This window comes from Atta cephalotes (assembly GCF_000143395.1).
Source record: "Atta cephalotes unplaced genomic scaffold scaffold00005, whole genome shotgun sequence".
NCBI lineage: Eukaryota > Metazoa > Arthropoda > Insecta > Hymenoptera > Formicidae > Atta > Atta cephalotes.
The window spans coordinates 7,266,861-7,279,024 of record NW_012130069.1 but is presented as its reverse complement, the minus strand read 5'-3'; the positions used below and the strand labels follow the sequence as shown (position 1 = coordinate 7,279,024).

Sequence of the window (12,164 nt, the reverse complement as noted above, 5' to 3'; positions counted from 1 at the left end):
AAAATTTAAATTATTACGGTACGTATTATTACGTTATTTTTAGTTTATTAGTTGTATACTATACTATATATATATATATATATATATATATATATATATATATATCTAAAAATAGAATTTTTATTAAACTAATACTCAATTTAATTTATAACGAGTAAAGTGATCTACTACAAATGATGGACTACAGATTACAGATGTATAAGAAAATATTATTTATTTTAAATAAAATTGTATTGTTTGATTTAATTATGGCACTTTGCTCAATTTTAACGCGATTATTAAAGTCATTTATTTGAAATAGAAAAGTATTTATTACGAAAAAATATATTCTTACGCTGTATCTAGTATCCCTTCGCCTTGGCCTTCTGGTGGGTACTACATCTGCACCTTTTTGGCTTTCCTCATACAATTCGATTAATCTGATGTCCAAAATATTTTCTTCCGGCTCCCACGTGTTGTATCTAAAATACAAGAGAAATTACATCTCAGAGTTACGAACGTCATTCACTTAATTACAGACTTTCGATTTCGTACTCACTTTTTGCTCCATCCTTTCCATTTGACAAAGTACTCGATCTTGCCCTAAAAAGAAGAAAAGGATTATCAATTTTACAGGGTTGTCAATCATAGTTTTTAACAATACGTGTTTTAATGAACGAGAAATTAAGCTGCAGACTCGTAAAAATTCGCGAATTTTTATTCAGACCGAAATATAAGAGAATAAAGAGAAATTATTGAATCGTTTAATACAATTACATTGATGGTAAATACGAGCGTCAACGTGAGCGACACGTGAAGCAGCGTACGCGAGTTGTCATTTCATTATTCTCAATTATCGCAACGTTACCACGTGGATATCTATCTATCCAAAAGAATAGCAATGAAATTATATTTCTAAAAACGCAATGAGAAACGTGGGTATATGTGTAAGATATTAATAAGTATAAAATAGCGATATGGAAAAAGAAAAAACTTTTGTATCTTCAATTATGGAAATAAAAAAGAAATTTGGATAACATTTACATTTTTTTTTACAAAGATATAGTAAACATTTTGTTTCGTGATGTGACGATTCAACATCGATCTCTATAACATTGTTTTCCTCATGCATTTGCTATTAACGCATAATTGACGCATTAATCATTTTCACAATTATCCATAATTAGACTCTACCAGTTACGCATCAACGTCAGAATTATGCTATTGCGTGCACGTGTTGCGCACCGTGCGCATGTCGGACAGATCATACGCCGATAAGATCTACCCATTGATAAGAACCGATTCGCTTATCAGCGCATGTAATTATAGGCCAAACGATAATTAATAACGGGAGATGAGTTACGAATTGTCTCATAAGATCCTTCACATGTTTTGTCAATTGTCAGACAGATTAAATTGAGCGTGGAAGTTCGATTCGCCGTTAATCAATGAGTTAAGGGTCGACAGGAGAGACTATGGAAATTTCTAGTTAAAAATGAATTTCTTTATGCTGAAATGGCCCAAATTCTGGATGAATCGCGTTAATTAAAATATTTGTAATCAGAAAACTCCTGAAGGTTTGTACAGAATGATTTTTTTTGAAAGAAAGGCAAAATAAAAATTTGTTCCGATATCTCAATGTACACTATAGCGCAGATGCATGTACATAATTTTATTATTTAAAAAATTTTCAAGAATTAATTTGCAAAATCGACTCTGTATGCGCCTTCGCAGCTTCAAAAAAAGAAATCAAGAAGATTTTATGATATTACTTCTTGAAGATAAAATATCAACATAAAAACATGTATCTGCCGTAAATAAGGAGCATACCATTTTATTTATTAAAATGTTTTTAAGAATGAAATTGCAAAATTTTATTCTTTAATAGGCTTCGTAGCTTTGTAAAATATAAGCTAAAACGAGTTTCATGGCAAAATATTACTTTTACCAGACAGTATATGGTAAAGTCTGATAGAATACAGATATATAGCTGCACCACAAATGAGGTGTAAATAAGCTTGTCACTCCTGTCGACCCTTACCAAGTTGAGATAAACGAATAGAATGCACATTTATTTATATTCTGAGATCGATGGATCTAACGAGATAAAAATATAAAAAAGAAATTATTATATAAGAACCGATCGTTAAGAAAGAAACAGTGAAAAAAATTGAGTCAATTCAGTTTAAAGATTACTGAATTTTTAATAAACGTATTTTAAAACATTTAGAATAAATTACTTTGAAGAATAAAATCTTATTCTTAAGATTGAAAATTGAGCAACTCTTTTTCGAGACTCAATTATCACTCTTTAAAATGAGATTCCATTCCAAAGAATTTAGAGAGTATAGAGTAAATGTAGTTATAATTGCTTAGCATATGAATTCGCTCGCATATCGAGGACAGCAGAATATTTCCTGTCTAAATATTCGTGTAACTATTGCGGTTATTCGAGAAACTTCAACAGAAATTGTACTATTTCGCAACAACTAGAGATGATATTTCACATAGTTTGACATCAATGTTTGACGAGTAACAATAATAATTGATAATTGATAATAATTGTTTGAATTGTTTCTCAAATAATCATTTATAATAAATGTATACATATATGTGAATATTCAGACAGGAATCTCCTTGGAATATGTTCCGATTTGCATGGAAATTTATGTGTTACAAATGTTGATTATTAGAAAAAGGATAAAAAAAGGATAAAAAAAAGGATAAATTTCAATTTTAATGTTAATTTTGTCTTTATTTATTAATTTTAGATTAAGTTCAATTTTGTTTTCTAAGATGATATATATTTTAATTATGAGAAGCGACACGTTTCACTGAATTCCACGAATCAGAAAAGTCCATCTTAAAATTTTCTCGTTTGAAAATTAGAAAGAAATGTGAACATTTTCATGCTTCAATACTAAAATTTTACATTAATAACAATTTTTACAAGCGGCAACAACAACACATCAAACTAAGCTTACGCCAACTTGCGTTAAATATAAGTTAACGTATATTCCATCTCTACATACATTTAATTTTAATCGTTTTATTATAATAAATTATTGTCATTATTTAAAATAACAACATGTCGTATAATAACAGAAACTTTCCTTTTAAACGCCATTGCACGTAAAAGTCGTAATCGTAAGATCATAAAAAGCGATAAATTGATTGGCTGCGTCGGGGCCAAGCATTGTCGTGTCCTTTACGCAGAAGCAACACAAGTGAAACGTTATAACCTCAAAGCCATGATAATAGACGCAAGTTTTCGACCCGTCGAAAGATTGCGATTAACTCTTATCCTTATGACTATCAATCGAAAGACAGTCATGTGACTTACCGCTTGCCTCGTAGATTATCAATTTATCGTTTTTTATGATCTTACGATTAATATTTTTACGTGCAATAACTTTAACTAATAACATCACTTAGATCGACTATCTCAAGCTAAAGAGTATTACTCTATATATAAATATTGAATCGCCCGAAAAAGATCTTTTCCTCTTTTAATTGTAATACTTGTTTGATTTAAACAAAACTTTAGGAAAAGTATCTATATTATAAAAGAGCCATTAATTTTTTTATTATTTCTTTTGCCATAAATATATAAACGGAACGTAGTACCAACTTGTCTCTAGTGCCAACAAACTCGCCTCAGTGAAGTTAGCACCTTATGTTTCAAAAAATGAAATTTTCGTCACAGTTCCGAATGCATTCTTAAGGATGCCTTTATTTAATTCGCAAATCACAAAACGTAGTTTACAAATGCTGACGCAGAATCACCGCACGCAAGATAAACACAAATAGAGATCAACCATAGACAGCCGGTCACAAAAAAGTTGCAACACCTTTTTTTTCGATAGGTTTCGGAAAGCTTGCTCATCGAGCGATTGGTTCTTCTTATTCATGGATCCACAAATAAGAACCAATCGCTCGGTGAGTAGGCTGCATTCCGAAACTCATCGAAAAAGAAATGTTGCAATCTTTCTTTGATCGATTATACACAATGAAGAAAACAAATGCAAAGTTTCATTCTGCGTTTGCGAACTATGTTTTGCGAATTGCGAATTATGTAGAGGCATCTTAAAGCTGGGTTGTTCTACCTTTCGATAAACTTCACTGTCTTATTCTCTTACTCTTTTGTTTATCTAAATTCTAATAAATGACAGATAAATTATCACATAAGTTTATCTGAAAATGGAACAACTGGTTCTAAGAAGTTTCCGTCCGAAACACAGAAAACGATGTCTTTTAAACTATTAAGCCTATTCTACAATGTGCTTTTTATTTTTTGTTTCGTGCTTTTTGCTATTTTTTACTTTATCTTGTCTTTTTGCTTCTTATTTTTTGTTTTATATTGCCCGAGATAAAAGTTAACGAATTTTGGAAGAAACAGGAAACATGTAGTAAGAAATGCAATTGTCGATAAAACGGTTGCAAAGAGAGAAAAAAGCAAGAGCTAAAAAGCAAGAAACAGGAAACAAAGAGCACATTGTAGAATAGGATTTAGTCCTAGCCACGGAATAAAAAGAAGAAGACCAACTCGAGGATGAAAACGTGGGCTCGAAACATGGCTTCGGAAAACACATGCAAAATCGCAGAAAATCAGGATGATGCGATTTTAGTGCCGTTGCGGAAAAAATTGGAAGTACATACCACATGATAACGCGTATAGAGTACACATGTATGCAAATTTTTTTTAAAAGCAGAAATTCCAATTTGTATAAAATTTCATTTTATTTGATTAAATAGTAAATGCATTAATATTTATTGAAAAATACATACATGCATGCATAGTATCATAAATTATTATTAAATTATCGTTTTTTAACTTATCGACATCAAAAAACTTTGAAATTGAAAAAAAATAAAACGGAACTTGAGCGACAACTTTCCTTCTCAGAATATATTCTACGCATGAAAATACACAAACGTACAGAATCACAGAAAAATGAGAGGAAAAATATTTATCAAATCCTCTAAGTAGACAGTTTTCTCCAACAGGAGCGCTCGAATTTGTTCTTCTGTATAGCGCTTTTCCGAAACCAGAAATCGAGCTCAACTTTTTTGTGGCCGGCCGCTTGAGTTTGATCTCCTTCTTTTTACTCCGTGGTCTTAGCTTTGTTAATAACTTTTGATAGAACTCTTGGGATGCTATTCAGAACTGTCGACAGAACTGCTGGAACGTTCAAAAATTTTTTAACCCTCTGCAGGTGTTAAATAATCTGACTTTCAAAAAATCGCCATATCTCTTAAATTGTTGGTCCTATCTTTCGTTAAAACTCTTGGGATTACTACCTAGAATTGTCGACAGAACTGCCGGAATTTTTACAAAATTTTCACCTCTTTCAGATGTTAGAAATTTTTCAATCTGACATATGAAATATTGCTCATCTCTTAAACCGTTCCGGCAATTCTGTCGACAGTTCTGGATAGCAGTCTACGAGTTCTATCAAAAGTCATTAGCATCAAAGCGCTAGGAGCTAGGACTGATAATTTAGAAGATATCGCGATTTTTTGTCTTGCGTTTTGTGAAGTTGGCACTCTAAATTTTTACACTTCGATTTTTTATGTTAATTTGCCAGAACTATTTTTCATTTTGAGTAGAAACTCCAGAACTCTTTGGGATACATTCAGAACTGTGACGAAAATTTCATTTTTTGAAACATGAGATGCCAACTTCACAGAGATAACGAGCCTCTGATCTCCCCTATCCTATCCTCGCGTTTCTAGAACCAATAAAAATATGAAAAAAAGCGAGCGAGCAAGCGAGCGAGAGAGAGAGAGATCTCGCTTGAGTGGTTGGAAAACGCGTGAATTTTCCGAAACCATCTCGTGGCGTAAAGCACGGTCGATAGCACGACCGGCTACATCGATGTTCGATGGGCAGTTCACCCATTGGCGATGGGCCAATAACAGAAACGGCACGCCGCTGCCTCATCGCGATGCACAGGCGTGACAGTTGGAAAACAATGACACGCGCGATACGTAGCGAAACGCGGCACGAATGAAACCCTACGAATGAAGCTGGCGGATGACATGATCGACATGATAACACGGAGCAGGTTGTCGTCCCTTCGCAGGACACCGTTACCCGATATTGTTACGTGTCGATAACGTAACAATCGTGTCATCAATTCGCGGGAGAAAATGCGCTTTATGACGCTTTACATGTCATTTCACGAGTTCGATTTGTTTGGTTTTCAAAACCGAACGGTGAAACGGCGATCCTCGATACGAACAGACGACGCAGGGCGATTTAAATTGCATCGGAAGAAAGGAAATCTCGCAGATGCGACCCGAATAAAAAATCGTAGGATCTTTTCTCCAAGTAGTTTATCAGTTTCGATGCTAAATTAGAGTTTAACTTTCTGCGATTCAAAACAAATGAATATTCAGCGCTTTCTCGTTTTCATTTGATTTCATTTTAATAAATAAAAAATTTTTTTTATAACTGAACTACGAATATCCACTGCATTAAAATAGGTATGTAATTAAAATTTGGAGAAAGCAAAAATGAAATTTCTAGTGCAGTCCAGTACTGCAATAAAAAATTTAAAAAAAATCTTTATTTAGAGAAATTGATGAAAATAATAAATAAAATTCCGCAAACATAGCTTGCCGACTTTGATTGTGCAGCAATTCAAATGCTTGAATGGTCACGCGAAAGACTAGCACTAATGACTACTCAAATCCACAAAACCATAAAGAAGTAATGCCCGTGTCACACTATTACGCATTGGAAGATTGAGGATTGCAAATTAAAAATTAGAATTCGACTAATCAGATAATTTTAATTTTAATCTGTTTTATTCTGATTTGGCTGAATTCCAATTTTTAATTCGCCATCCTCGATCTCTAATGCGTAGTGTGACATGGGCATAAGACTCAGATTATCAGAATCAGATTATCCCGGATATACAATAGATTTTTAAGGCTTAAGCCATAAGGAATGGACGAATCACAATCGATTATTCTCTTCGCATTCGATCGTAGTCAATTTCTTATGTTAAGGTTTAAAACATCATATTGTAGATTCGGATTGAAGATTGAGATTGAAGAAATTTGACCAATAAGGATAAAGGAATTTTAGTTCCTATCATTATTGAAATTTGATTAATCAAATTTCAATCTTCACTCTCAATCTTCAATGCGTAGTCTAATTCTGGCCCTATGCCCGCGTCACATTACGCATTGGAGATTGAGGATTGAAAATTATAAAGATTAGAATTCGATCACTCAGATAATTTTAATTTATTCTGATTGGCTGAATTCTAATCTTCAATTCGCAATTCTTAATCTCTAATGGGTAATGTGACACGGATATAAGACAATTTCACATTGTTTATATTATATTGTTTACATTATTTCGTGTGTTCTTAATTCTTTATGTCCAGCAGTTTACCTTCTTCGCGATTTCCAGACGGCGTGAAAAAAAAAACTAATTTAGGCAAATTTTGCAAAAAATTTTATAGATAATTTTTGCGTTCGCGGCATTACGTTCTGTGGCGCACATTTCATTTCATAGAAATACATCATCGGCTGCTACCAGCTGATCGCCATACGGAGCCTTTCTCCTATCCGTCAGCGAACCCACCGTTGTCCGCCTCCGGAGACTCCCGTTATCCAGAAATTGTATAGTCGGTGTCAGAATGCGTGGTTGGGATATCTTCTTTTACTAGTAGCTTTCTCAATTTGCTTTTAAGAGGATAATAAGAAAAATGCAATCAAATATTCATATATTCACTAAGATTATCATATTGTTTCAATGAAGCGTGAAACAAATGAAAGTTCCTTCCTACATCGTTCATGATTACATGATTGTTTCTATTGCCTTTAATGGATGCGAGCGATTATTTATTAAACGTAATCGATTTGTGTTCATTTTCACCAATATAGATTAATTTTAATTTCGATTTAATCTCTGTAATAAATCTTAAGTTGAATCGAGGTTAAAGTTCAATCTACGTTCAGGAGAAAAAGTAACTGTTGTAAGATTCTTTAATATAATTGATTTAGATCCAGTAAGGAACTAAAGACAAGATCAATTATATTATTATACTGAACGCAGCCATTGATGGAGATGAGTATTAGAGCCTACATGTATATCCAATTGTGCTTTTAATTATTAAATATACGATGAAAATAAGAAAAATGATTATCGGAGTTGTTAGAAACATCAAATCAATATCAAATTAAATTTGGAGGGTTGGTTTGTTTGGAGAGTATTTCAAATTAATTATGTTGAAAGTCTGAAAGTAATCGGAACGCATGTTTTTGAGATAAATTTATTTAAAATATATATGTATTAGTGTCTAATATGTAACTTTGAAGCACCGGTGTAATTGGTGCTTCTCGTATTAAATTGATCTATTTACTTTTTGCTCCCTCTCTCTTTCTCGCAGCTTTCACGTTTAAAATAACGGAGAACGAAATAGAGACAAGCCGTTATTATTCCTCCTGTCAACGTGTCGTAACGTAACGGAGCGCGGAGTCGCAGTTTCGTTAACGGGAGCGAATCGATAGTTTCACGATGGCAAAACCGGTGGATCGATCAGTGACAATCAATCTTCAAGCGTGCTCTCGGCAATATGATAAAAGTACAAAACGTGAATGACATTGTGTAACTAGGTAACAGGAGACCTGTATCTGTCGGCACGTAATGTCCGATATCGCGAGTCATAAAAGCGTTTAGTGTCGTGGAAGAAGCGGCAGCCGCGCGAAGCCGGCTGTCAGCGAAAGAGAGAACGAAGAAAAAACAAGAGACAAGAGGCGCGAGGTAGGAGAAGGGAGAGATAGAGGGGGCGGTAACGGCGCGCGGACGGATTCCGCCTGGTAGCGCCATCTGGAGGCGGCCGCGCACGATACTAACCCGCTTTTCCCTCTTTTTCGTGATCCGCTCCGCGGCGTAAACCCTGTCACCCAACTCCATGACTCGACACGATGACGGAGCGGTCTTTAATCCTGACGTTCTGGATAATCCTCGGTCGGTTTGTGGTTGCGTATCACGTGCGGTATCCTGCGAAACACCATATGTAAATCGGCGCGGCGGCAGGCGGATCGATCACAGACACGTGCGTATGTGTATATATATATACACACACACACACACACACAACCACACACACACATACACACACACACACAGAGAACGCACGCTCGCGCGGGTGCGTGTCAATTGAGAGCGATCACTGTATGCACGTGCGTCACGTCGCGTCGCGTCGTGCGAGACGACGATCGTCCACTCCGATCAATCGCACCTTCGAAGCGCGAACACCGGCATGCGCTACGTGCAGCAGTCTAGCGACACGTGCGCGATTACCACGTGGCGCGATCGTGTCTACAAACGGAGTCGTCTTCGCAAAGATCAGAGTATCAGTTCATTCGCGACTCCGAGTCGCGCATTGTCGGACATGCGTTGTCAGTCGCGACGCGTCGCCGTCGTTGTCGTCATCCGTATCTGTACAGGCGGCGTGACGTCGCTCGGTTCCTGCTCCTTTTCTCGCGAAACGATCGGTCGCCAAGTCGTTTTACAGACGGAGTGCTATTTCAGCGATGTGATGGAGAAAACAAGACATGAGACGGGGCGCGCGATGTTTTTCGAAAAGCCAGTAGGAGCGGCGATCACGGCGAGCGAGATCGACGAATTCGCGCCTCCCATCGGAAAAAAGGAGGCAAAAGCAGTGACTCCCGATGTGCGATTTTCAACTTCGTCTGTACGCACACACGCACGAATAGTGTTTGTACACTCGCAGGATACGCGAATTATTTTTCCGTCGATCTTGTTATTCAACGGTGAGTTCTGCTGGTTGAGCGAACGCAAGCGCGCAGCCGCAACGGTAAGCTACCGGCGTGGAGCGACGCACGTTTTTCCTCCTCGTCGTCGTCGTTGTCGTCGTCGTTTGCCTGTCGCTGCTGCCACCCGTCGTCTGTAGTCGCTGTGCCGTTCGGGTAAGATCGGATCGCTCGCTCGTACGTGACGTCAGCGACTCCCCCTCACGTCGTAAACACCAAACATGGCCGTCGTACGGATATACGCTGGTCGAGTGCGTCCCAGGCTGAACGTGTAAACTGGCCGCAATACGAGTTGCCGCGGGCCACGGTTATGCGCAGGTAACGCGCAATGACATTCGCGGGCCCCACGACGTACCCACGTATGCTACGGTTCGCGAATATCCGTGTACCGGAGCGGTCGACTCGCGGCGTCTGACGCACTCTACGGATCGAGGCCGACTAGAGACGAGGTCTACCGAACACCCCTCGCAAGCCTAGTGGACTCGCCCGATCCGTTCGAGGTAAGGAGAGGAGAGGGGATAGAGAGGCAGAGAAAGAGTACGGCAGGGGAAGGGAGAGGCTCTCAACGGTACGTGCGGCATGAGTGCGAGAGAGAGAGAGAGAGAGAGAGAGAGAAGAAAGAAAGAGAGAAGCCCGAGGAGAGAGGGAGGGAGAGAACGAGAGCACGATTGAGTTGATCGAGGACGAGAAGAGGCAAAGGGTCGGGGGTGAGGAAGCGCAATGGAGGTAGAAAAGAGAGACGGCGCGACCAAGAGCACCGTCCTCGGAACAAGAAAGCCTCTAGCTTGCCTGCCCTGTTTGCTAGCCTGCCTGCCTGCCTGCCTGCCTGCTTGCCTGCCAGCCAGCGAGCCAGCCAACCAGCCACCCCAAGTTCCCTTCTAGGTACGTGTATGCGCGCGCGTTTGTGTGCGAGGGGCAGTCGGTGCGATGTTGCCAAGTCTGTTTCATCGATAGCACCGCAAATGTCACTGTGGCGTACCACCGCAACGACGATGATCGTGAGAGTTGGTACGCGACGTGACGACGCCGCCGTTTGTACGGCAGCAACGCCAACAGTTCGCGATTCTCCACCTCCGACGAACGAGTCGAAATCGATCGATCGACGACGACGATGACGATGACGACGACGACGACGACGACGACGACGACGACGACGACGACGACGCCGCCGCCGCACGCTCTCTCTTCCTTTCAGTCGAAACTTCGCGCGTCTCTGTTCCTCTTTCCGGCGGCCTCGCGCCGCACCGTACACTACGTACGCGTATTCGCGCTTACGACATCCGGCAACACCGCATTCTCCTGCGACGTTCTGTCACATACACATGTATACATTCCACTGTATTCGACATGCAACCGCGCGCGCACCACATACACATACACACACACTCACACATATACACACATACAAACGCATACACACCACTGCGCACGGCGGTTCGTAGTAAGGCGCTGTGTATCGCTGCGGGCGGTTCGAACACTGACGTTCGAAAACGAGCGAAAGCAAGCACGCCGTTTCACTAATTTTCGGAAAACACGAGAGCGTCAAGTGCAGAACACACGCGCACCAAGCACTCAATCCTCGACACTTTTTTTTTCCTATCCTGTCCTGTGGCGAGAGAAACGCGTGTTGCCTCAACGGATCCCGAAACGAGAGTGTCCTCTCCTGCGCGGACGGGCGCACAGGGAGAGCACGCGCGAACAGGATGGAGAATGCTCACCGCCCTGGTGCGAGCGAGATGCCACGGTCCGCGGGTAGGGCGGGGGTATATGGGGAACCGTCTTCTCCCGTCCTCGGCGTAAATAACGGGATAAAAAACTCCCGGCGAGAACGGCCGATTGGTCGAGCCCATAAGGCGCCACCGATGTCCCGAACCCCACTCCTTACGTGCGTCCAATCAACGCTTGGTACAGCCCACTCCGGTTTCCCCTCGACGTGTCGCGAAGGCGGGCATTACCGACGAACCCATCGGCCGCATTCGGACTCTCCCTCTCCTCTCCCCCATTCTCCTCCCCTGGAGGAGATCGCGTTGTGTAAAGTCTCCGGTGTTTCTCTCGGTGAGAGAGCTGTCACCCTCCTCCCCCCACCCTTTCTCCATGTCGAGAAGAGAGACAGAGGCAGAAGTGGGTTCCCTCTCCCTTCCCTTTACCCTTCTCGCACTTCCCCTGACGCAGGAAAACCCGAATAGCGGAGCGCGCGGCTACCGTGCTATCGAGGGAGCTTCTCTCTTTCTATCTTCTCGTCGTCGAACGAACGACCGTGTAAAGCCGTATGAGACGCGAAGCGTGTGTACCGGCCGCGAAGGGCGGGCACATAGACGAGGGACGCGGTCGGGCGACGGGGAGGGGACGTATATAGTCGCGCGCGAGCGCGCGTGTGTATATGGCGC

General features: G+C 40.3%; 1 protein-coding gene across 1 annotated transcript in view; it reads right to left on the bottom strand.

The window, feature by feature from the left end:
- Window positions 1–8,914, bottom strand: part of LOC105626430 (probable serine/threonine-protein kinase samkC) — an 11,204-nt gene extending 2,290 nt beyond the window's left edge. Inside the window, exons 1-3 of the mRNA XM_012207731.1 lie at window positions 8,855–8,914; window positions 539–582; window positions 335–461 (exon numbers count right to left, since the gene is read on the bottom strand). Coding sequence (XP_012063121.1) covers window positions 335–461; window positions 539–582; window positions 8,855–8,914 — 231 coding nt within the window. The remainder of the gene's footprint in view (window positions 1–334; window positions 462–538; window positions 583–8,854) is intronic.
- Between the last annotated feature and the right edge of the window lie 3,250 nt (window positions 8,915–12,164).